Source organism: Chironomus tepperi, unplaced genomic scaffold (assembly GCF_022539635.2).
Source record: "Chironomus tepperi strain 1889 unplaced genomic scaffold, CSIRO-AGI_Ctep_v1 contig_13, whole genome shotgun sequence".
Classification (NCBI taxonomy): Eukaryota; Metazoa; Arthropoda; class Insecta; order Diptera; family Chironomidae; genus Chironomus; species Chironomus tepperi.
The window spans coordinates 625,821-650,665 of NW_027226135.1; the positions used below are offsets into that span (position 1 = coordinate 625,821).

The 24,845-nt window shown below is 37.6% G+C and overlaps 5 protein-coding genes across 5 annotated transcripts; 1 reads left to right on the plus strand and 4 right to left on the minus strand.

Annotated features, from left to right (window-relative positions):
• Nucleotides 1-19: 19 nt before the first annotated feature.
• On the minus strand, nucleotides 20-7,552 carry LOC139089679 (uncharacterized). The gene is made up of 6 exons (XM_070639268.1): nucleotides 7,367-7,552; nucleotides 6,960-7,127; nucleotides 6,291-6,600; nucleotides 1,428-1,582; nucleotides 522-689; nucleotides 20-382 (listed from the first exon to the last, which is right to left on the minus strand). The coding sequence occupies exons 1-6, from the start codon at nucleotides 7,497-7,499 to the stop codon at nucleotides 72-74; spliced, it is 1,245 nt and encodes a 414-aa protein (XP_070495369.1). The 5' UTR covers nucleotides 7,500-7,552; the 3' UTR covers nucleotides 20-71.
• On the minus strand, nucleotides 2,558-4,488 carry LOC139089394 (glutathione S-transferase-like). Its single transcript, XM_070638933.1, has 3 exons — nucleotides 4,290-4,488; nucleotides 3,059-3,226; nucleotides 2,558-2,926 (listed from the first exon to the last, which is right to left on the minus strand). The coding sequence occupies exons 1-3, from the start codon at nucleotides 4,417-4,419 to the stop codon at nucleotides 2,616-2,618; spliced, it is 609 nt and encodes a 202-aa protein (XP_070495034.1). The 5' UTR covers nucleotides 4,420-4,488; the 3' UTR covers nucleotides 2,558-2,615.
• Nucleotides 7,553-9,033: 1,481 nt separating the features above from the next.
• Nucleotides 9,034-11,873, plus strand: LOC139090326 (cathepsin L-like peptidase). The gene is made up of 4 exons (XM_070640095.1): nucleotides 9,034-9,432; nucleotides 10,471-10,695; nucleotides 11,279-11,650; nucleotides 11,732-11,873. Exons 1-4 carry the CDS (start codon nucleotides 9,096-9,098, stop codon nucleotides 11,824-11,826), a joined length of 1,029 nt encoding a protein of 342 aa, XP_070496196.1. The 5' UTR covers nucleotides 9,034-9,095; the 3' UTR covers nucleotides 11,827-11,873.
• A 6,118-nt stretch (nucleotides 11,874-17,991) lies between these two features.
• On the minus strand, nucleotides 17,992-20,384 carry LOC139089685 (sialin-like). The gene is made up of 6 exons (XM_070639281.1): nucleotides 19,899-20,384; nucleotides 19,592-19,838; nucleotides 19,432-19,527; nucleotides 18,743-19,246; nucleotides 18,455-18,669; nucleotides 17,992-18,246 (listed from the first exon to the last, which is right to left on the minus strand). The coding sequence occupies exons 1-6, from the start codon at nucleotides 20,211-20,213 to the stop codon at nucleotides 17,992-17,994; spliced, it is 1,632 nt and encodes a 543-aa protein (XP_070495382.1). The 5' UTR covers nucleotides 20,214-20,384.
• A 330-nt stretch (nucleotides 20,385-20,714) lies between these two features.
• LOC139091461 (uncharacterized) lies at nucleotides 20,715-24,645 on the minus strand. The gene is made up of 6 exons (XM_070641576.1): nucleotides 23,475-24,645; nucleotides 22,513-22,784; nucleotides 22,249-22,337; nucleotides 22,117-22,193; nucleotides 20,887-21,754; nucleotides 20,715-20,823 (listed from the first exon to the last, which is right to left on the minus strand). The coding sequence occupies exons 1-6, from the start codon at nucleotides 24,628-24,630 to the stop codon at nucleotides 20,802-20,804; spliced, it is 2,484 nt and encodes an 827-aa protein (XP_070497677.1). The 5' UTR covers nucleotides 24,631-24,645; the 3' UTR covers nucleotides 20,715-20,801.
• Between the last annotated feature and the right edge of the window lie 200 nt (nucleotides 24,646-24,845).

The window sequence follows — 24,845 nt, forward strand, 5'->3', positions numbered from 1 at the left end:
CCCTAATCAACAAAGTAACTAAGTTACACAAAAAATAATAAAATTTTATTCAAAAATCATTCCAAACTCTCTTAATATTCAGTAACTGGACGTTCAGCAATCCACTTCTTAATATTCTCATTTGACTCAACAGCATCAATGACCTTCTTCAAAGCTGGATATGTTTCGAAAATATCTTGACCATTGCTGATGAAGCTGATCAATCCACTCAATGCTGTGACATAAATGTCAGCCCAGGTGAGACGCTTGCATGCCAAAAAGCCATCATTCTCCTCAGCAAGTGAGTTGAGTTTTGTGAGATAAAGTGGAATTGTTTCTTCCAAAACTTTCTTCATTGCTGCCTCTTTTTGGTCGTCTGGGAGCATGAAGGCTTGTGTGACTTCTACAAAAATTAATTAAATTGTTAAATAAATTGGTCATTTATGGAATTTTGTAGGCAGAGTTGGCAGGTATTTGGGAGTTGGACTCAAAAATTGTCCAGACTCAAAAATGAAGCACTGCCAATTCTGCATCCAACTTACTAAGTCTCATGTCAACAAATGTGTCAACAGCGCTGTCAATCTCCAAATTCTCTTCAGCATCCTTTCCAGAAAGTCCGAATTTTGCAGCCAAATAGCGACAGATTGAGACAGATTGGAAGTATTTCTTGCCGTCAATTTCCAAAACTGGCATTTGCTTCATTGGCATTTCTGAAAATAGATGATATGAGTTAGTAAAGGAATTTGAAGGATTTGATTGGGGTTGTGAGTGGAATGGGTTCCGGATCGTACTGTAGTCGACTATATGTTCAGTTATAAAATTGGCATCTCATGTCAAGTCACAGAAGATTCAATATAGATTGATTATTGATAGGTAGACAAAGTAGTGCAGGTTGGTCCACTTGGTGATATGTTAGGAAGAGAGGGGAAGCAAGAAGGAGGTTGTGTCCCCAATGAACCCCCCTGGCTACACCCCAGTATTGTATCATTCTGGAGAGCAATGAAGCATGAAGCAGCAACAATAATAATAATTTGGGTAACAACCTTGACTTGACGTAATTTTAGACAAGTCATTGTGTTTTTGTATGTTTCCAGTCATTATCAAATTCATCATTTATATCCAATGACTGTTAAGATTATTGTTCCCATTTATGGTGTGTAGGAACAAGTGTGGCTTGTTATCTTATCAATATTGAATCACAAATCGCATCAGTGCTTGCAAAAATGAATGAATTGGATACAAAAATGACAAATTGGAAGTAATAATCAGCATAAATCCAATCCAGACGCATTGCATCATCACAAAATTATTTAAATTAATCCAGTACATGGGCGTGTAGCACAATATTCTTAATTAGTCAATATTGAACCTTTCCTTATATGGAATGACTACACAATACCAATAAACAGTCACTGTACTCAAATATTCCGGCTTTTTTTTCAACTTACGATCTTTCCAATTTGGCCAGTCCTCACGTTCAATGCGAACATCCTCAAATTCAGTTCCGTTGTATTTCAACAAGAATCTAATTGGTTCAGCTAGTCCACGGAAATTGAAATAATAAACTTTATATGACATTTTGTAAAAATATTTTAGATCTGTACTGAATCACGGTCGCTATATGACTGTGGAGAAGATGCAGAGAATCATATGTTGATATAGAACTGATTGTACTGGTGTGTGTGACTTTATATACATGATAATTAGTTCTAAAGCTGTATGCTGTTTGTTATTATGTAATTTGAGAGTAAATGGAACTTAATGTGCTCACTTGATGCGATGTTTGTGGAATTTTATTGATAAACACAGCAAATAATGCCGGCTGAATTTTTTAATTTAATTAATGATTTTATGAAGTTAATCAACAAAGTAATGGTTGGAAATTAAGCTGATGATGCAGGACGGGTGCAATTTGACTTGACGACAGAGTCACACTGACCTACCGAATATCAAAAAATCGGTTAATTCATCCAAAATCCTGATATTAACCAGGCCGGTATGACTCTGACTTGATGTCGGATTCAATTAAAATTCAGAGACTATGTCAGCATCAGTTCGACCAAGTACCAGATTATGGATCAATTTAAAGTTGCCAAACAGGCAAAAATTGTGAAATTCTACCGTCTATACAACTCCCTTTCGTCTCCGAGCTATAACCCTTTGAAGTTGAAAATCGAAAATGCGCTCTATCTTCTCACACAAGCACTTTCGTACTTTGGTGTCAAGGTACGAAAGTTGCCTCTTGCCAATACCTTTCCAACGCCACTTTAACCATCTCTTAACTCCTTTCCATTTAGGAGATATTTCACTTTGAAATTAAACAATGGAAAATGCTGACTCATTCTCCATTGTTTTCGAAAAAAGCGCTCAGGTGCCTCACAGAAGGACTTTCGTACTTTGGTGTCAAAGAACGAAAGTTGTTCCTTGCTGAGACCTATCCAACGATGTATCACACGTCTCTTAACTACTTTTCGTTTAGGAAAGGTAGGGGTAAAATTCTCTACCAGACAAAGAGCGTGCTGTCAATACCAGAGTAAGCTAAGAGCATATTCTTTACCTGTTAAGCAATGCCTCATCATTTATACAAAAAATTCAAAAAAATATATTTAAAAAATTCAAAATTAATCACAATACATTCAAAATTCAGTAACTGGACGTTCAGCAATCCACTTCTTAATATTCTCATTAGCCTCAACAGCATCAACGACCTTCTTCAATGCTGGATATGTTTCGAATATATCTTGACCCTTACAGATGTAGCTGATCAATGGACTCAAAGCTGCAACATAAATGTCAGCCCATGTGAGACGCTTGCATGCCAAAAATCCGTCATTCTCTTCAGCAAGTGAGTTGAGTTTTGTGAGGAAAATTGGAATTGTTTCTTCCGAAGCTTTCTTCATTGCTGCCTCTTTTTGGTCGTCTGGAAGCATGAAGGCTTGTGTGACTTCTACAAAAATTAATGAAATTGTTAAATAAATTGGTCATTTATGGAGTTTTGTAGGCAGAGTTGGCAGGTATTCGGGAGTTGGACTCCAAAATTGGAACAAATGAAGCACCGCCAACTCTGCATCCAACTTACTAATTCTCATGTCAACAAATGTGTCAACTGCGCTGTCAATCTCCAAATTCTCTTCACCATCCTTTCCAGAAAGTCCGAATTTTGCAGCCAAATAGCGACAGATTGAAACTGATTGGAAGTATTTCTTGCCGTCAATTTCCAAAACTGGCACTTGCTTCATTGGCATTTCTGAAAATTAGAGAGAATAATGTAATTACTTGCTTACTTACTTCGCTGGCCGTACAGATTAAAGTTATTAATGTCATGTATAATATAGTCGATAGAACACCATCATGATGGGACATGAGGGATATGTTGAGGACGAGAAGAATTGTCAAAATGACGTGGATGTCAAGGTACTCTGAGGAAATTGTTTGGATCTCACCAAGGCATTGGCAATCCGCTTTCATCTGGTCCATACAATCTTTCATCCGGATGAATTGTCAATGCCTTGAATCCCCAATTGTAGGTCTCCAGGGTGTGGTACAACAGATTTAAATTGCAGTGCCTCCAGGTCATAAGACTAGGTCCTTCAAGCATTTTTATTATAAACACCCAATTTCGTTGCTGATACAAGAACGGAAGCCTTACGAAGCCATTTTGTGAAGCTGAAAATTGAGGGGTATCAGGGGGAATGGTGGATGTAATGTGATACCACGTGAAGCTATGTGAAGCTGAAAATTCTGAAGATGGACGCCACGGGCGCTCCCGATACTCTAGTTACATATAAACCCTAAGCAGTGGATTACCAGGCAATTTAGTGAAATTTGAGATTTTTGAGAAATTTTGGATGAATCAGCTAGATTAAATTGGTTGTGTGGATAAGGACACTAGAGTTCTTAATATCCTAAAGTAGCAGAAATTATCGAAAGATAGAGCTGTCTACAGACGTTCTTTAAACGCGGCAATAGGCCCCCGTGCGCCCCAGTCAAGGAAGTAATTAAGTAAGTAAAGTGTAAACCAGAGGGAGGAGGATGGGGTACCATATATGGGAGCCATACCATTTATGGTATGTAATTTAGATAATGACTCTCAAGTGTGTCTTTTATCATTATCACAATATGCACCATTACCTCATATAGATTAACTTATTGAGCTTAATAACTCTCAAAAATACTCAAAATTAGTCTATAGATCCAGGAATGACTGACCCAAATAACACAACTCATTTAATCAGTCCAAAATTCGACACAGTCAGATAACATTCAGTATGTCATCGTTTCTCATTAATTTACCGGCTTTTTTTACTCACTTTCTTTCCAATTTGGCCAGTCCTCACGTTCAATGCGGACATCCTCAAACTCAGTTCCACTGTACTTCAGTATGTATCGAATTGGTTCAGCCAATCCACGAATATTGAAATAATAAAGTTTGTGTGACATTTTGGACTATATTTTAGATCTGTACTGAATCACGGTCGCTATATGACTGTGGAGAAGATGCAGAGAATCATATGTTGATATAGAACTGATTGTGCTGGTGTGTGTGACTTTATATACATGATAATTGATTCTATAGCTGTGTGGCTGTTTGTTATTATGTAATTTGAGAGTAAATGGAACTTAATGTGCTCACTTGATGCGATGTTTGTGGATTTTTATTGATAAACACAGCAAATAATGCCGGCTGAATTTTTTAATTTAATTAATGTTTTTTGTGGAGTTAATCAACAAAGGATAGGGTAGAAATTGAGATCTGGAATGTCAATGTTTTGGCTAGGGGACGTTGCGTCATGCTAATTTAGTGCTATATGCTCCAAACTTGACTAGACAATCCAATATCTGCCATAGTCCCAGATTCAAGCCAAATCCAACTCCCAAGTCAGCAACCCACCAGCCCCGGCACCGAATTCTTCATCAATTAACAGATTAGTCACTCATTCGATGTGCTGATTGGCTCAACATGACATGAGAGAATGAGTATGAAGAAGATCATACTTAAATGATTCAGCAGATTTCTTACATACTTGTTGCATACCAATATTATCAAGTATTGTGACAAAAATGATTTTGAGCATAGAAAATGACCTTCGGAGATTCTAAGTGACTTCTCTCTATATTTTGGTCAGAGTGTGGCTGTCTCAAATTCGAATTTTTCGACATTAGATTGTCGAACAATTTGAACAATTCGAACGATTTACGATAAAAGAAAAAGAAAATTTACGGTCAAAAAAAATTTGATTTCAAAGTAACGGTAAAAAAAAATTTGAATTTTGAATTTTAACGGTCAAAAAAATTGAATTTTGAATTTTAACGGTAAAAAAATTTGAATTTTAACGACAAAATAAATTTTTTTGAAAAAACTTAACGGTCGTCTGGAGTCCGGACTCCAAAGTCCTGCCAACTCTACATTGGTGCAGGTCCATAATAGACTAATTTGCAATATTCCCTAAATGCCGTCCTCACCTTCAGTTCCTATGACTTATGCTTCACACTTCTGTCACCTTAATATCATCCATGACTATAATTTCACTGATAAACACGTGAAAGTGATAAGAAAATGTCCTTAAATGTAAGTTAAAACATTAATCAAGTGATTTGCTCTATTTTGGATGTCTTTTATCAATAACAAGTGACTTAATAACTTTTTTGAGAGTCATTCGACGTGTGCTGTGAATGAGAAATTTTATGATGAATTTTTGAAATATTTTTTATGAACATTATTTTTTTGTGATTGTTTCGAGTCATGATGACTGTATTGAGTATGGAGTGTGGAATACCTTAGGGCAGTGGTGGGGAACCTGTTGTCCACGGTACAATTTGGTGGAATGGCTCGACTGAAAGCGCATGGATTCGTGACATTTTCAGAAAATGTTAGCGGCACTTCAGTGTGCCGCGGAACAAAGGTTGTCCATCACTGCCTTAACCGATAAGATTAGACAGTTGAATTGAAAATTATCTCGAATTTTCTTTAAATTTAGGCTTGTCATGAAACTCAATAGACAGGCTTACATTGAAGAATGTTATCCAAAGGGTTAAGGGGGTACAGGGGGTCCAGAGGTCTCTTAACACCCCCCTAAATAACAACAAAAATTCCATTCACTTTCAATTAATAGGTTATTAGGTTTATGCTTGTCATCAGACTCAATTGACAGAGAAAATTGAAGAATCTTGTCCGAAGAGGGGTATGGGGTACTGGGGTCACTCAATACCCCCTAAATTATAACTAAAATTCCACATTTTTTCATAATTTTTAATCATTTTTTATTCAAAATTTTCAATTTTTTAAATCCACAAACATTCATCCTCAACACATCGTATCCGGTCTCGATTCCACCCACTTCTTGATATTCTCATTAGCCAGTGCATTGCTGACGACTTTTTGTAAATTTGGATATCCCTCAAAATCATTAAAATCACCCTTCAATGCAAAATTCAAATACTTTTGGAAGGCAGCGATGTACAAGTCAGCCCATGTGAGTCTTTTTAGTGCCAAATGTCCGTCATTTTCGGCTGCAATCTCGTCCAATTTTGATAAATAGTAAGGAAGTGTCTCTTCGACTAGCACCTTGCGCTTCTCGGCTTGAATTTCCTTGTTTTGTTCGTAGAATGCTGCTGATATTTCTGGAAATGGATATGAAATTTTTTAGGGGTTAGTTTGAGGTTCTGGGTCGTGTCCAGAAGGGGCTGGACTGGAGAAATGGGAAAAATATGGATTGAGGATCATTTGGGTCTAGTTTAGAGCCGGATTTGGTAGAATCCGACCTCAAATTAGACTCACATCCTCAAATTAACCCGAATAGCACTAATTGGCTAGCTGATCCGATTCTAGGTCTACCTGACGCTGACTTGGTGTCTTATTCGACTTACCAGAGCGTCCCAGCCTCACTACAGCCTGTAATCACCTTCTAGATCCACCACCCGACTCATGCTACCCAAGATACCCACCATAACCCTCAATTCCACTCATCCTCAATACTTACTCAATCTCAAGTCATTAAAGATGTCCAAAACCGAGTCAACCTGTAAACTTTCAAAGTCATTATCACCAGCAAGTCCAACAAGCTTTCCCAAATAACGGCAAATGGCACCAGATTGAACAATTTTCTTGTCGTCAATCTCTAAAACTGGCATTTGACCGAATGGCATGTCTGTTGAAAAATTAATGGATATAGATAAGATATTGGAATTAAGATTTGGAAATGGCACAAGGCTGAGGAACTGGCTGTAGACTGACTTGACTCTGGGTTGAGGTCAGGTCAGTCTAGCTGCCTAAGGACTCAACTAAGCCCTGATGCAGTGTCTAACTCAGCACCAGAGTCTAACCAGCCTAACCCTAATTCCAGCCATTCCTACACCAGTTCCTTTCCAAAATACACCAAATACTCACTCTTCTTAGCTTCTGGCCAAGCCTCAGCATCATACCGGATGTCCTCAAACTCAATTCCACCATATTTAAATAGGAATCGAATTGGCTCACCAAGTCCGGTTATATTGAAATAATGAAGCTTATAAACAGGCATAATTGAGTGTAAAAATGACGACTGAACTGTTCAATATCAAGCACAGATTGCTACTAAATTAATTGAATATATTCGAAGCTGTTTGTGTGGATGGATATAGATTTATGTTGTATATCTTGTGAATGTGTTATGGATGTATAGTGATGTGGATGTTGTAGATGTGTTGAGGCATAGATTGAAGATGTTTCATGGGTATTGGGTTAGAAATAGAGATATGGAGAGATAAGTTGAGGCAAGGCATACTCACTGGAACTAAATATAAGGTAAAATATGGATAATTTATGATGAATTATGAATTACTGTCTTTAATGACGATTATGGAACTGGAACTGATCAATTAAAGCATTCAAAAATTAGTACAGCTTTGCTGATGTCTAGGAACAGGCTGCGATGGGCTGGATATGCTATTAGATGACCTGTGGAAACTCCATTAATTAAGGTCTTCAAAGCTGACTTTCTGGACGGTAAAAAACCAGGCTGAGAAACTCCGCGGAAATACCGCAATATCCATTCATATACCGCTAAGTACCGCCGATACCGCCTAGTTTCTCAGCCGGGTAAAAGAGCTCATGGACATCCATGAACTCTTGGAATGAAGCTGTCGATAGAGATAGTAATGCACTTGGTATCGGAAGTTGGAAAGTGGAAGTCAGCGATAGAGCCAACTTCCGGCGACTCCTGTGGGATGTCATGGATCACAACTGATCTGTACGATCAGCGAAGTCAAGTCAAAGTGATGTCTAGACTTCGGCTAAGAACTGCAGACACCAGCATGGAATATTGGTTATTTTTTATAGTTTGTCCAAGGTTCCTGGACTAGACGGACACTAGTTATGCTTGATACATCTACATCAGCTTACTCAGAATAGCTCAAATCGGTTAATCGATCAAATATTCGGTCTTCTGGGTCTAAAGAGTCTAACTTGGTGCCAGATTCGGTTTAAATCCGACATCATGGTAAAGACAGGCTCTTCTGGTGCTGATTTTTGGAATTTTTGTCGATTACCAGTCTATATCCACCACCGGCAGAAGGGACTGTGGACTATACTTCGCTGGCCGTTCAGATCAATTGTGATCCATGACCTCCCTCAGATGCCGTCTAAAATCAGTTCTATTGCCGGCTACCGACCTACTGACCCTATGGAACCCTTTATTCAGTGAATTGTCACTAATTAAAGCAACCTTCATGTCAATTGTGAGCTATTCCGTACCATAACATCCATGATCCATAGAAATTGGCTACAACCTCTGCTTGCAACCCCAATAAGCAGTCATTCATCAATTCAGCTGTTCAATTCACAATAATCCATTGATAAAGCTACAATATCATGTCCTTAACAGTCACAGCCATCAAAAACAAGGTCAACTCAATAAAACTGCATCAATATTTTTCCCACAAAGACCAAACTTTATTGCCGTCCATAAAGCAATTTCCGTTCAGCTTAGTCAATAAACTACGACAAAAAAGAGATTTTTTTATCAAAGAAAAACAATCGCAATTAAAAAAGCAGAGATATGAGATTGTCAAGGCACGACTAAGGCTTAACCTCAGTATTATTCGATAATATCACAAAGACGGTCTACATCCTCAAAAAAATGGAACTAAAATTTGTGATTTTTCTTTTAATTCTCATTAATAATTTTTCAATAATCATGTCTGCATCCATGCCAGACACGGAAGAAGATCAAGTATTTGCTGAATATATGAACAAGTTTAAGATTCGACTAAGGAAGACAGCAAATGAGGTTGATAAAGTCAGGAACAATGTCATTGGAAAGTATCGAATGATAAAAAGGCACAATGAGAGGTTCAGGAAAGGAAAGGAAAAATTTGAAATGGAACTGAATAAATTGTCGTATTTAAGCTTTGAGGAACTGAAGAAAAGTACACTTGGATTTAGGGGGAATGAGACGTCGCCGTATGCATCGAAGGGTGAGTTGTTGTTAGAATTGAAATTTGAGGCTATAGAGGCTGTCCAGAAGGCAAATGACCTAAATTTGTCTCTACCAAGAAGGTACACATCCTGAAATTGTCTGAAAATCATGCACCGGACCAGCCTAACTCTGCTGTCAGTCCAGATTCGATGATATACAACCTCAGTTCAGAGACAAGTAGGTCTGGTGCTGAATTTTAGGAAATTTCTTTGCCATGTGCTTTCCAGCTTGAATTATCAAGTCTGATCTAGAGTAGATTCATGTCATACTAAAGATGAGGGAAACTTGGGTTGTCTTGAGGAACAGACAGATCTGAGGAACCATTTTAGACCCCTTAGACCCCTACCCATAATGCTTCCCCTATTCCTTTTCCATAACTTGCCCTACCCCTTTTCTCTCTTCCGTATCCCTATTCCCCTATTCCCTTTCTACCCTATTCTTCCCTATTGTTCCCCCTATTAACTCCTATTGTCCTCTATTGTTCCCTATTCTCCCCTAATTCCCACTATTGTCCCCTATTGCCCTATTTTCTTCCTATTCTTTCCCTGTCAACCATTTAGAGGAATTTCCATAAAACCTCACTTTACCCCTTATTCTATATCTTTATTCACTAAAGGATAGGAGATGGGGAATCCTCTCTCCTTGCTCCTTTTCCATATCGTTCTTCCTTTATCCCCCTTACCCTATTTCCCACTTCACTTTCCCAGTTCCCCTTCTCCTATCTCCCCAAAATACTTGCCCAATCTCATCCTCACCTCTTTCCCTTCTCTTCTCCATTCCCTATCTTACTCCCTTACTCTATTCCTCCTTCCTTTAACCCCTCAATTTCCCTTACCCCCAATAATATCTCCTCATAATGACTCAGACAACATTCCCATTCAAGGTTTACATCACTAAAAACTCATCATTCATGATTCCGATTAATGACTTATCAAAGTATCATAAAACATTCATCATATCAATCCATCATTACTCATTACATGCTGTCTATTACAGACATTATATTGCCTAAAATCCATTCTTAATTTTTTTCCAGCAATTGTCGTTCAACCGATCTCAAAAACATCTCGTACACGACGTGAAGCACCTTTGCCTGAATACTGGAACTGGAATGATAAAGGAATCGTTCGACCTGTACAGGATCAAGGTACATGTAGCAGTTGTTATGCATTTGCAGCTATTGGTGCTATTGAAGCGGCTGCTTGTAAAACATTGGGACAGTGTCAGAAGTTGAGTGAGCAGGAAGCTATGGAATGTACAGGTAAGTTGATTGATAGTCAGGAGGTTGAGGATTGACTTGATTCAGGTGTGGATAACTTTTTTTGGGCATTGGACACTTGGATAAATTGATGTGTCGTGGCACAGAGGTTGTTGACCATTTTGACACATTGGTGGACCGTGACACAAAGATTGATTACAATTTTGGACATTTTTGTGTATCGCGGCACAAAGTTTGCTCAACACTGTAACACACAAATGTCTCGCGGAACGAAGGTTGTCAACACTTCGACACAGCAGTGTGACACGTCACAAAGGTTGCCTATCTGTTGTCCACATTAATGTGTCACGTCACAAAGGTTGCTGAGCACTGACTTGACAATTTGTATATCGCGGCACAATAGTTGTACAGCACTGACTTGCCACTTTTGTGAGTCTTGGCACAAAGGTTGTCCATTACTCGGACAGACTAGTGTTCCGTGCCACAAAGGTTGCTCAGCACTGATCAAATTGACTGCAATTTCATGCTTTGTGTGATGTCTGACTGTTCATATCCAACAGTTCCTCTCAATGACCTCAATGACATTTCCAATTCCTAACCTAAAACTAATTCCAATTCCTTCCAGACTTATGCAGCGGTGGCTGGGACGATGCAGTTTACACATACTCAATATCCACTGGTGGCTGCACATCCTCAAATTATGCATATTATGGCTACAAACGTCAAGAATGCAGCACATCAAAATTGAGAAAAAGAATCACAAATACAAAAGTCAAGGGATGGTACCTGCTGCCAAATGATGAGGAGACTATACGGACTTATTTGTACAATGTTGGACCTGCTTTTGTGTCATTTTATTTGTATGAGAATTTTTACAATTTTAAGTCAGGAATTTATTCGTCATATGAGGGTGAATATGCAGGTGCACATGCGGTGCTGTTGACTGGATATGGAACTGAAAATGGAACGGATTATTGGATTATGAGGAATTCATGGGGTGAGTCTGATTGACCCCTGGACTACACTCCAGCATGTCTTTATGTCTGTACCTTAATAATATAATTCAATTTAATTACAGGTGTAGAATTCGGCGAACGAGGATATTTTCGAATGCAGAGAGGAATAAATTTGTGCAATGTTGAAGGCTGGAAAGTAACAATTCCAATTGTGTGAAGAAGCAGAAACAAGAAATGCCTTTTTTTATTGTCAAATTAGCTGTACAGATGTTCTCATTATTTCAAATAAAATAATTAATTGTAATTTTTCATATTAATAATAAAATTAATTTTAAACAAGCATTTGGATTTGTATAGTCACTGATGATAGGACTTGAAGTAGCTTTAGGAATATTTGGGGAATTGCAGTTTTTCTCTTAAAGCTCATCCTTTTTTCTATTTAAAAATCTTAAAAAATTAGGCAAAAAAACCTTTAAAATCTTGACCTTTTCATCCTTTTGGTTAACATAACCTAAGGACATCCTAGCACTTTGACAACAAATTTCAGACTTGCGTGAAAAAATAACAATTAACTTCCATGCTTAAACATGTGGATTGCTATAGGATGGTCATGGATCGCGATTATTGATCCGTTTGACCAGCGAACTAAGCAAGTAAGTAAGTAAGTAAGCTTAATGTGCTTGCTGCTGTAGAAATAAAATTTGATTAAGATGGCCAGAGGATTTTCGCAAAATATCGGGACATTTTGAGGCAAAATCGGGACACAGAATGAATATAGCAAAGTACAGTAGCGTCCCGGTAAAAATACAGTAATTCGCCCTACTAGTCTAATCCGACAATGCACAGCAGGTTCAACTTGAAAGTGGTTTGGCAACGACATCGTGGAAGTTGTCGGCTTTCAACATAAGTTGCACTTTTTTTAATATAAATTGATCATTTTTGACGGTCAATAGCTCATTAGTTTTGATTCAGCACTTTCAACAACACAGGCAGTAAAAATGTCCAAAATAAAAGTCAGATTTGTGCCAAATTGTAAAGAAAAATTAATTTTTCAACCTGGAGACGAAATTAAAGGTTCAAAATTGTCAAGTTTTAAATGTAGCAAACTTCTTAATATGCAAAATTATTAAAAACTTCTAATTAGAGTTTCCAGGACTTTATTTTGGAGGACTCACTGGATTTACTAGAGTCCGACAGTAGAGTTCGACTCCCAGAGTCCTGCCAATTCTGTTTCTAATAATCAACTTTACTTTAGGTTTTGTTGAACTAAATGTCCAAAAGCCAATGAAAGTCAATTGTAAGTAATTTAATTTAAAATTTTAAATTTTGGGGAGTCGTTCACATATTATGGAAGGGTTGAGAATTTTGGATAATGAGTAACAGATCAAAAGGAGTCGATTTTGTATGAAGTCGTGACTTATCCATACAAAATTCGAGTACGACTTCGAGTTTTGACGTAATAATTGAATGACCGACCCCTAAAGCAATTTATGGCAAAATGAGCCTAAGGTTAACGATCCTTAAGCAAGTACGTGACTCTGAAGTCTGACTTAGGTCGGTTAATCGTTCTTTGTACGCATATACCGAGAGTCAAGTCATTCCATTCCTGGTACCGAATTTTGGATCCATCACCCAACTATTGCTATTCCTACTACTTCAATAAATTAAACCCAATCAAAATCCTTTCAATTTTCCAGCATTCATCATCTACATTGGCGGTGAAGTCACAACACAAGTTCAATTCAAAAACATCCTCAAAATTGGAATTGAAACTTTATTTTTTGATAAAGTCAAAGAGTTCCAACACGTAAAATCCATCAAAATTCCAATTGGCATCTACAGATATGAAATATGTTATGAATTACCCAAAAATATTCCATATACAGTTCTGGTCAACGAACTTGGCGAGGAAAGCTTCATCACATACTTCATAAAAGTACGGTTAAGTGAGGATGGACAGCCTGAAATTGAGCATTGTACCCGATTTAAGGTCATTAATGATCTGGACCTTAATTTATATCCGCTGCTAAAGTCTGGACAGGAAAAGCAAGAAAAAATCATTTTTAGTCGATTCTGTTGCATTAATGAAAGCATTTTGATGATTGCGTCGATTCCAGTCAGTGGATATGCTGTCGGTGAGAGGATTCCAATCACAATTAAGTTCAAAAATTACAAAAGGAACTTCGGACCGCTTAAAATTCTTATTAAGCTCATCCAAGAGACGCACATTCGAGTCGAAAGGTCAATCGAGCCTGCAAAAAAAGTCAAATTTACTTTAAATTCCCAAACTTTTGCAACGGAACCGACACATGACCATGATAAAGCTACAGACTATTTTATTGATGTTCCTGATAATTTAATTTTTATATCCAATGATCATGTCTGTAATTTGATCAAAGTTAAGTATCGGGTGCAAATTAATGCTTTAGTTCCGTTGTGGAAATGTTGTAATAATTTGGAATTTCCAATTAAAATTGGAACTAAAAAGATTCAGGCAATTTCACCAAATTCGACAGTTTCAAGTTCGGATGGTGAACATTTGAAGAGTGGAGTTGTTGGGATTGAGTTGGCACATGGAATGACGTCATTGATTGACTTGTTTTGAGGAAAATGTGAGGAAAAATTGTCAAAAAGTCAAAGTTTAATTTGCTGTAATTCGTGTGAAATTATGTAAAGCTTAGATGATGATTAATGGGATAATATTCAATATTTTAGACCAGATTTGACTGGACTCTCACATGGATGTATCTAGCAGGGCCATTTAAGACACGGACCCTCATTTATATGCCTACATACCTGCTTATAATTATTGCATAATTCACCAAAATTCAAATAAAGAATTTAAAAATTATTAATTGTGTTTTAATTCCATTTTTGCAGCATATACTATTTATAATTGCAAGATAGCAGTCAATCGGGACAGTCTCGCATTTGAAATCGAAAATTTTCAAGCGGTATTCGACAATAGAGCTAGTTTTGAGAGGCATCTGAGGGAGTTCATGGATAACAATTGAGCGAAATAAGTAAGTAAGTATTGGCAATGTAAACCAATGTTCAGGCTAAGGATCAAGATTCTTCAAAATTTGCTTCGATATCTGTCTTGAATTCGCTGTCGGTCTTGAGAACAGTCATATGAAAATTAAAGTTAGACAAGTTGTTTACTTTTCAATTGAATGCATCATGGAAATTTGATAGGGATGATTGGATACAATTTAAAAGGGTCAAATGTTTAAATTAACAGAATTGCTTTTGGCAAGACATTTTTCAATTTATGTTTTGTAAGCAAACCTACATTCCTGGAACTTCGATTAAGATTAATTTAAGTGTAGGTGAAATGCAACAGCCCTTTTATATTTTGTCATGAAATTCTATGAAATCAATCGAATTTAATTTACAAGGTCAACACTTGTTTTGGACAGATGAATTAATAGTCACATTAATCAACAAATGGATAAAAATCATGCAATCAAAATGATGAGCCATCACATGATTATTATAAGCTCATGCTTGAGACTTTTACTCAGATTTATGAATAATAAATGATTTGATGGAACATGCTTGTTATTTGCTAAAACTTCACGTGGAGTTCAAGTCATTACAACAACAAAACTATTTAAGGGTATAGCTTGGAGGATTATGAGGAGGAGTGTTGAAGTTTTTTCATGAATTTTTCAAACTTTTTATCAATGTTAGAAAATTTCAATGTTTTTCAATGAAAATTTTGTTTGGCTTCATACTCACAGAGTTGACAGGAAGGTGTCAAAACTTCAAAAGTCCAAAATCTAGAACTAGTCATCAATTGGACATTTTATTGCCATCAACAAGTTGTAACGTATTTTTGTACTCATTCGAGATTGTTTCTGCCAACTCAGCCCCTGACTATGATCCTGTATTGAGTGTCTGCTTATCTGTTCTAGCAATCACAATGTAATTTGCTCAAGTCAGCCTTTTGTGCAGCTCAAGACATTTCAAAATTAAAATCCATTTTCATTCATAATCCTTCAGTGTCTCAGTCAGCTCAAGTTTCTAAATTCAAGTGTTAAAGCTCAAAATGTCTGAAATTGTAGAACTAAATCCACTTTTAAAGCCACTACAAATTGTCGGACTTCAATATTTCTCAGCTAAATCAATCAATTCAGGCATCAGTTCCCCCAAAAAGTCATTTATTTCCTATTTCCTATTTCGTCTCCTTCTATTCATCATTGGAACCTCATTCACATGGTTCCATTTCTACTCCGAGATCCAAAATAAGTCATTTGAGGAAAATGTCGTCGCATTCATATTCAAAGGCTGTACAATCCTATTATCAGCAGTCAGGATGCTTGTGGCATTCACAGAAGCCTTAATTAAAGTCAAATCAAATCAAAAATTTTTGCTGCTTTTTGCGGAACTTGCTGGATTTATGGACAGTGAATTTAAATTGAAATTAAATTTGTCAAAATTCAAAAAAAGTCAAATTTTTAATTTAATTCGAGTTTTGACATTGTCGGTGCTTTTGGTCGCTGCTGGAACTATTGGATATATTAAATCTTCAATGCTGCACGTTGCAGTTCTGGCACTGAATTTTTGCATCAATTTTACAACAATTTTTTTAATTCTTTACAAGTTTTGCTTCTATGTGGACCTGATTGGATTGAGTTTGGACAGTTTGCTGACAATTATCGACGACTTTTCATTTTACAGGCATGATAAGCACTTGCTGTTGATGAAAATCTATCAAATGAAGAGAATTTACATTTATATCATTGAAATGAGCAACGAGTTGAATTACTTTATGGAATTTACAATCAGCACATTTGCAACATGTGAATTTATGTGGATTTTGACACATTTTCATCAAATTTTTAGAGTTTATTTGGGTGGAATTGAAGCTGCTAAGAGTTTGAGTAAGAATTGAGTTGAATTGGGCAAATTTGGGTAATCGGTCAATAATCTGGGCCTATAATAACGTGACTCTATTTCGGTGTCGAATTCAGTTAAAGTCAGGCTTGATGCGGAGGTCGCAAGTTGGTTGGTCCATCAAAAATCGGATTCTAAGCTTGACTCAGATTGGGTTCTAGATTCGATTAAATCTGGATTCTTATCAAATTTGGCACTAAGCCAGAGTGACTCTGAACCGGACTCAAACCAAATTTGACACTGTCTCAAAGTCATATCAATCTGGAACCGGATTTTAAATCAATTAACCGACTTATGCTGTTCATAACTTAAATAATTGATTATTCTCTTAAAGGTACATTCGTGCAGCTACTTAATGGACTAATCCTATTTGCAATACTATCAAAATGCTGTCAAAATGTTCAAAATAAGGTAAATCTGATGATAAAATTCATTAATGTCACTAGAACATGGACACAAGGCTCAGGCACTTAACAAAAATTGTGAAAATATTTATACAATTTTTTTGAGTTTCGGCAAACCCTAGAAAATACAATTTCAGATAGACGAACTAATCACAAAACTCAACGAAAAAGACGATAAAGTTCTCATCAGTAAAGAATGTCAGAAAGCTCTTGGATTTCTGTATGATCAAGTTGTTGTGCAATCTGTTGAATTTTATGGCACAGGAGGACAAAAAATCAGTAAAATTTATTTTGTTGAGGTAGGGAAAATGCACACAATTTGAAATTGTGGACAAAAATACATTAGATATGATCATCAACTGGACAATAATCCATCAACTAGTTATAATGTATTGTTGTTCATTCGGGCATTTGACATTGTATTATTATTATTTCTAGATGCTGATGTCAATTTTGTCATATGTGATTATACTTATTCAATTTCAAGAGGTCAACGATGATGATTAAAATTTAATCCGTGGATAGAAATGCAATTTTGGGGTAAACTTTGGAGTTACCTCTCCTAACAGGCAAAGATACCGCTTTTAGGTATCTTAGTGATATTTCTGTAATATGTGAAACATATTCTTGGCCTGTTAGAGCTCGAGACTCATTACATTTGGATTCAGGATTGAAAACTCTATGTATGCTTAAAGTTTGTAGCTGTTGAATGCTTATATTCTGATGTATTAAAACTATTCACTTTAAATTGATAAAATCTTTTGAACTTTTAATAAACGTTACGAGTCACATGCTTTAATGCTATTAAATAAATGAGTTGAAATGACTTTTAAAATCATGTTTGGATTGTACATGGCTTTTGATCATTTTACATCAAAAGAGCGATGTAAAGCAATTTTTGCTGATTATGATGAAATTTGTTGACTATATTCCTGTAGATTTGTGTAAACCTTTATTAATTGTGGATTTAGAAGACTTCTTGATAATTCGGGCCATTTTGAGTCTTTGTTAGGAAACAGCAGCAAAAGAAAAAAGCACAGAAGAGTCCCCGCCAAAATACAGCAGATAGCCGTCCTAATTTAAAGCTCATCAGTTCCATTCACATCCTTTGACGTTTCTTGTGGAATTTTAAACTTTTTATCAAATTCCAAAAGCTTATCCTTAATTTTCTTATCCTCAGCTTTATTTGAACCTGGATTATTCCACGACTGTAGTGATCCATCATAAAATAGCATATAGACAATCCCAGTAGCAATCATAATCACTGATGTTATTGTAAAGATTTGCTGCCATGCCTCAACTGTTTGATTCTCAAATGTCAAATATCCAACGACCTGAAATTTGGAAAATATTGAAGCTTTAGATGAATTTTGGAAGAATTATTGAGGGAAATCAGGTCTATTGATCGAATATCCAGCTCCAAGCTGACGAACTCCGATTTAGTGCCAGATTCGACTTAAACCTTCATCAAGCAATTCACCCAGAGGCATAGCCAGGGGGTAAGGCCATTTGAGGTACATCTGGCTACGTCCCTAAACTCACCATAGGCGACACCAAAGCCGAATTAATCGATATTGTTCCAACAGCTCCTAATATGACTCCAGAATAGTTCGGACTATTATCAATGATGCCAGCCAAAAGTCCAGCTGTTACAGCTCCATTAAGTGCTAGTGAAACAGTCAATGATGCCACAGCAAGTGCAAAATCACATCCTGAATAAGCCAGACCAAGACAAACTGCTCCAGATAGGACTAGATCTGAAATATTGGGATAAAATGAGATTTATGAGGTTTTTGGGTAGCACAGTTCAGGTTCGAATCCCAAACTTACGAAACAATGCCGCCAGCTTCCTAACATTCTCCCTAGACACAATACTTCTCGTCAACAAGCAGTCAGCTATGGACGAAAACACAAATGATGCCAAAACTCTCATTAAATGCGGAAATCCAGACAATATTCCGACCATTTCAATGCTTAATCCATGAATAAATCGGAAATATGTTGGACTTTGTGTCAAAATTGTAAATAATCCCCAAACATTTCCCAAATCAGCCAATACAGTTATCCATGTGCATCTTGATGTGAGAATTGATTTCCATGGAATTTCACGCTTTTCATGCTTGTCCTTTTCGCGGAAGACTGACGATCCTAAGGACTTGATGATGTACTCCTTCTCAGCTGGATCGATCCTTGGATGAACTTCTGGACTGTCAAATACAAAGTACATCCACAGAATGAACCAAATTGTTCCAACAATGAAGCAAAAGTGAAAGACCCATTCCCATGATGACATTTTGATGATGTAGCCGAATATTGGGAAGGCTACAGCGGCACCTGGAATGGAATTGTGGGATTTAGGGTTGGATTTGGGGTTAATTAGGGTTTGGCAAGCGAATCCAGGCTTAAATGATAGGATTGAGTCTCAGTCAACCTAAAATGGTCAAATTCAGGCTTAGTCAGCTTGACCAAGTCAATTTGAGTCTTAGTGACCCCAAATTAGTCATCCAATCCTCAATTACCTATTCCAGTTCCCAAATACACAGTCACAAAGCGACTTCTCTCATTTCCAGGTATCCATAGTCCTATAAGATGATGCATTGCTGGCCATGACAAGCCTAGAATCAATCACAATAGTTCATAGCTTACTCACATACCTCAAACAACTCAATAAGTCATTACCAGTGCATATCCCCGATATTATCCTCAAAAACACAAGCATTGGATAGTTAAGATAGCTAGCAAGTGGAGTTATGAAGCATAAAGCACATGGAATGAAGTTAGCAAGTCCAAAAATCACTTTTGTTCCATATTTGGTCGCTAAAATTCCACCTGGAATTTGTGAGAGCCAATGCAGCCAGTAGAATGATCCCAGATACATGCCTTGCTTATGTTCATCCCATTTGAAGCCATCGTGGTCGTAGTCGATCTGAAAATTGGGAAATTTTGAGGATTTTGAACTTCCAGGTGGATATAGGATGTGACTTACCTCAAAATAGTCCAGGAACTTGCGTTCTAAGGATTTATATCTTGTGGTTATGTCTGACTCAATGCTGGAATTAAGCATGATTGTGGCATTGAACGTAGGCTTGACATCCGTACCCAAACACTCAGAAACAGCGACTGTCTTATTTGCATTGACTGATTTCTTATAATTCATATCAATCATGTCCACAATCGCAATACTGGAATTAATCCTCACAATTGTATTGACGGCAAATCCAAAAAATGCCAAATACCACAAAACCGTTCGTGTCTTAATTCCATTGACATTTCCTTCAAGTATAATGACTCGTTTCTGCATGTTACTTAACCTACTTGAATGACTGTCTGATGAGAACTGAATATTACAAAACAGTAGGCTATTGATAAGCAGCTATTACGTGTGACATAAATGTAGTTGATATTCAAATATTTATCTTGTTTATTGCTGATAGCGATTATGATGATTTTTTGTGAGTATTTTTTGATGAGATGAATGGATGGAAGTCGTAAGTCTGACATGATGTTGGACATTAAGCGAATCCAGCATGAAATCTGGGTCACTGACCTAGGATCGGATTTTTGATCAATTTATCGGGTATTCAGGTATTCAGGCAAGCTCTCAGAAGCCATACGACCAAGAACTAGCCTAAAATTTGACTCTAGACCACCGTGGATCTAGCCTCAGGTAAGAATCTAGTCAGCCTAGTTCCTTACTTACTTACTCACGTAGCTGATCGTATTGACCAGTTCCATGAGGCCCATCCTGGAAGGGCGGTAGTAGTAAGATCCGAATTGTAGTTGGATCCGCCAAATAAAAGTCAATTTATCTACTTCAAAAAATGAATTTTTATTAATTTTCATACAAAAATTAAGGAACTAGCTTAGGCACACTTCTGATAAGAATTCATCAATCCTTTGGATATACGATTCTGAAATTGACATTGTGACATGACTCTGACTTGCTTTTATGACTCCAAATTCAATAAACTCACCTCGAAGGATCTTCATTTGTTGCTACCGCGGGTGTTCCAATGGGTCGTCTTGTGGTTCTTCCTGTGGTTCTTCCTGTGGTTCTTGTTGTGGTCCTTCCTGTGGATGATCCTGTGGTTCTTCTTGTGGGTCCTCCTACGGTCCTTCCTGTAGGTTTTTCTATTTCTATGCTGTTTGCTGGTAAAACTGGACCCTTCTTAGATTCACAATCCCTAATTCTCTGAATCAAATATTGAATTAATGTCTTATCATCCCTTCCAATTTTAATCCATCCTGTAAATTCCAAAATGTCTGTAAAGACTGAATATGCCTTTAAATTACATCCATTAAGTGATCCAGTAAGTGATGCTGATACAATTCCACGCAGGTAGTAAGTTCCATTATGAACGACAATTAGTCCACTTCCACTATCGCCCGTACACACGCCAGTACCGTTTGCATATCCACCACAAATACCACGATGACTTAAAAGTAACTGATATGAATCGTGACTTGTATGACATTTTTGACTGTCATGTATTGGAACTGGAATAAGACGTGCAATATCTTGAACATCAGCAAATTCACTTTTACCATATCCAACGACAATTCCGTGTGTTTTTTGAGCTGGAATGGAATCAGCTTCAGGTATGCAAATTGGCTGAATAAATCGATTAAATTTAACGACTTCATTTAGTTCCAATATTGCAATGTCCGCATCATATTGATCTGTTAAAAGATTCCAATCACGATGGATATGCATGGCTTTGACTGTAACTGTAATTCTGCCTTTTTCGTACGATTGTTTGATGTTGTGAGCACCAAGCATGACGAAGAATTGATGACTTTTGATGACATAATGTCCTTTCTTTCCTATGATGCAATGTGCAGCTGTAAAAAGACAATTTGATGATGATTAACCCATCAGGACAGATCAGTGTGCCACTTCATGCATTCCAGACACTCTCCATCCACTCCATGCACTCTCCATCCACTCCAGGCACTCTCCATCCACTCCAGGCACTCTCCATCCACTCCAGGCACTCTCCATCCACTCCAGGCACTCTCCATCCACTCCAGGCACTCTCCATCCACTCCAGGCACTCTCCATCCACTCCATGCACTCTCCATCCACTCCAGGCACTCTATATCCACTCCAGGCACTCTCCATCCCCTCCAGGCACTCTCCATCCCCTCCAGGCACTCTCTATCCACTCCAGGCACTCTCCATCCACTCCATGCACTCAACTTACCTGTCATGACCTGATTTTTTGACATTAAAACTCCTCCACAAAATAGTTTACCATCGGATCGAATTAAGGCGGCAGTCCTGACAAATTGTAAAGTAAAATTAACAGGGTAATCTACAAGCAACAACTACATACCATGGAAATGCACCATGTCCAACTTGAGCACCAGAAAATACAGAATCAAGCTTTATTTTCGTTCGTCCACATGCCGGAATATTTTGAGGCTGTAAATATAATTTGCAACTATAAGTTGTGGATCTATTAATAGCAGACATCGAGTACAATTGACTTGGTTGATCCCTAGCAGTCTGTGAACCTATGACCCCATGTGGGTCATCCAAGGTGTCCGCCCAACCGACTCAATGTCTGTTAGAGGATATAATAATTAATCATACTAACTTCAAGTAAATTCCATGAAAATTTTGGTGTAGTTGATTCGAACAGATCAATAGGTGTTCCCGTTGGCTCCGGAGGTGGGAAATATGTTGGACCATCAATGAACAATTCTTCAACGAATTCTGTCGTTGTTCTAGTTGTCCTTGTTGTTGTTCTTCTTGTCGGTCTAGGTCTCATTGATGTTGTTGCCGGTCTAGTTGTCATTACTTCTGTTGTCGGTCTAGTTGTGCTTGTTGTTGTCACTCGCATTTGTTCAGTTGTTGTTGTCAAGCTTGCTTTAGGAATAAAATGGATAAGTTGTAGTTGATGGAGTAGATGGAGAGTGCATAGAGTGGATGGAGAGTGCCTGGAGTGGATGGAGAGTGCCTGGAGTGGATGGAGAGTGCCTGGAGTGGATGGAGAGTGCCTGGAGTGGATGGAGAGTGTCTGGAGGGGATGGAGAGTGCCTGGAGTGCCTGGAGTGGATGGAGAGTGCCTGGAGTGGATGGAGAGTGCCTGGAGTGGATGGAGAGTGCCTGGAGTGGATGGAGTGAATGGAGAGTGTGGATGGAGAGTGCATGGAGTGGATGGAGAGTGCATGGAGTGGATGGAGAGTGCATGGAGTGGATGGAGAGTGCCTGGAGTGGATGGAGAGTGCATGGAGTGGATGGAGAGTGCCTGGAGTGGATGGAGAGTGCATGGAGTGGATGGAGAGTGCCTGGAGTGGATGGAGAGTGCATGGAGTGGATGGAGAGAGTGCCTGGAGTGGATGGAGAGTGCCTGGAGTGGATGGAGAGTGCATGGAGAGTGGATGGATGGAGGCCTGGAGTGCCTGGAGTGGATGGAGAGTGCCTGGAGTGGATGGAGAGTGCATGGAGTGGATGGAGAGTGCCTGGAGTGGATGGAGAGTGCCTGGAGTGGATGGAGAGTGCCTGGAGTGGATGGAGAGTGCCTGGAGTAGATTTAATGGACAAAACTAGACAAACCTTGTTCTTTTATTTCTATGTAAAGCATATAACATCGATTCAGCTTTTCCTGCATCTCACTTTTATCCTCTAAATCTCCTTCATAGCAATTATTTCCATCCATATAAAGTCTCAGTTCTTTAAAACGTCCAATTAAGTCAGGATCGACAGCATCAATCTTATTGCCTTCCAGATCAATTTGAACGATTCCACTGTGAATGCCAAATGAGTCTGAATGGATGGTCGATAGATGATTTTGCCATAATTTTAGGTCCTCTAATTTTTTTAAATGGCTGAAAATATTTTTTGGAAGTTCCTTGATTCCATTGGCACCAAAATGTAAATTCTTTAGATTGATTAGTGGCTTAAATGCATCCTCAGATGGACGTGAAATTTCATTAAAATTAATGTTAAGTTCTTCAAGATTTTTTAAGCCATAAAAGGCATTTGGGGTCAGTTCCTTAATTTTGTTCTGATTTAACTTTAAAATTTGTAAATTTTTGAGGAATTGAAATGATTTGTCGGGTATGGAAGGTATTAGGTTGTCGGACATGTCAAGGTATTCAAGCTTTACTAATTTAAGGAACCAAACTGGCTTGAGGCTTTGAATTTTATTGGAACTAAGCTTCAAGACCCGAAGATTGACAAGTGCTGCAAAAATATTGTCCGGCAAATTTTCAATTTGATTTTTGGAAAGGTTCAAGTCGCTGAGATCTTTAAGGCTGCTAAAGACATTTTCCGGCAATTCCGTCAGCTGATTCTGTTCCAGGCTTAATGTCGTCAATTTTGAGTTACCGACAAACAGCCGTTCCGGAATTTCATCAATTTCATTTGATGCCAATGACAAAAATTTCAATTTTTCACAATCCATGAAGACATTGTCACTTAAGTCAGCTATACTGGCACTAATCAGCGTAATAATCTCTAAATTTTTATAATTTTCACAAAATGGCATTTCAATGTCAAATAATTCAGCACTATTAAATCCATCGAATTTAAATGATTGTACATTGTTGTCTGTCTTGCCAGGCAGGTGGCCAACGCCAGCTGTTGGCAGCAATTCACAGGTGTAGATTGAGGAAGTGTCGAAAAATTCACGAAAATTACAAAATAATTCTGAATTGATAAAATTGATGAAAAATAGAAGAATTAAGTGTGTCTGGATGAAATTGAACATTGTGACTGACTGATTTGCTTGAAACAGTTGCTGATAAGTTGAATGTAAAGCATTTAACCTGTGACACTTTATTATTGAGGGATTCACAATATTTAAGATTATTTTAAATCAACACAAATATTTTAAATTAATTATTTTGAATTTTAAGTCAATTTATTGTAAATCTTAAGATTCAAGATGCTTATTGATCACTAATTAAGTCTATTATTGTATTA

What these genes read in the sequence shown, in the direction of transcription:
- LOC139090326 (XM_070640095.1), top strand. Translation starts at nt 9,096, where the DNA reads ATGGAACTAAAATTTGTGATTTTTCTTTTAATTCTCATTAATAATTTT. An exon ending in GGAAGCTATGGAATGTACAG is followed by an intron (nt 10,696 to 11,278) that starts GTAAGTTGATTG and finishes AATTCCTTCCAG; the next exon opens with ACTTATGCAGCGGTGGCTGG. An exon ending in GATTATGAGGAATTCATGGG is followed by an intron (nt 11,651 to 11,731) that starts GTGAGTCTGATT and finishes ATTTAATTACAG; the next exon opens with GTGTAGAATTCGGCGAACGA.
- LOC139089394 (XM_070638933.1), bottom strand. Translation starts at nt 4,419, where the DNA reads ATGTCACACAAACTTTATTATTTCAATATTCGTGGATTGGCTGAACCA. An exon ending in CTGGCCAAATTGGAAAGAAA is followed by an intron (nt 3,227 to 4,289) that starts GTGAGTAAAAAA and finishes TCTAATTTTCAG; the next exon opens with AAATGCCAATGAAGCAAGTG. An exon ending in ATTTGTTGACATGAGAATTA is followed by an intron (nt 2,927 to 3,058) that starts GTAAGTTGGATG and finishes TAATTTTTGTAG; the next exon opens with AAGTCACACAAGCCTTCATG.
- LOC139089685 (XM_070639281.1), bottom strand. Translation starts at nt 20,213, where the DNA reads ATGCAGAAACGAGTCATTATACTTGAAGGAAATGTCAATGGAATTAAG. An exon ending in AATATCGGGGATATGCACTG is followed by an intron (nt 19,528 to 19,591) that starts GTAATGACTTAT and finishes GATTGATTCTAG; the next exon opens with GCTTGTCATGGCCAGCAATG. An exon ending in GAAGCTGGCGGCATTGTTTC is followed by an intron (nt 18,670 to 18,742) that starts GTAAGTTTGGGA and finishes CCAATATTTCAG; the next exon opens with ATCTAGTCCTATCTGGAGCA.
- LOC139089679 (XM_070639268.1), bottom strand. Translation starts at nt 7,499, where the DNA reads ATGCCTGTTTATAAGCTTCATTATTTCAATATAACCGGACTTGGTGAG. An exon ending in CTTTAATGACTTGAGATTGA is followed by an intron (nt 6,601 to 6,959) that starts GTAAGTATTGAG and finishes ATCCATTTCCAG; the next exon opens with AAATATCAGCAGCATTCTAC. An exon ending in CTGGCCAAATTGGAAAGATC is followed by an intron (nt 690 to 1,427) that starts GTAAGTTGAAAA and finishes ATCTATTTTCAG; the next exon opens with AAATGCCAATGAAGCAAATG.
- LOC139091461 (XM_070641576.1), bottom strand. Translation starts at nt 24,630, where the DNA reads ATGTTCAATTTCATCCAGACACACTTAATTCTTCTATTTTTCATCAAT. An exon ending in CATAGAAATAAAAGAACAAG is followed by an intron (nt 22,785 to 23,474) that starts GTTTGTCTAGTT and finishes TTATTCCTAAAG; the next exon opens with CAAGCTTGACAACAACAACT. An exon ending in AAAAAATCAGGTCATGACAG is followed by an intron (nt 21,755 to 22,116) that starts GTAAGTTGAGTG and finishes GTCTTTTTACAG; the next exon opens with CTGCACATTGCATCATAGGA.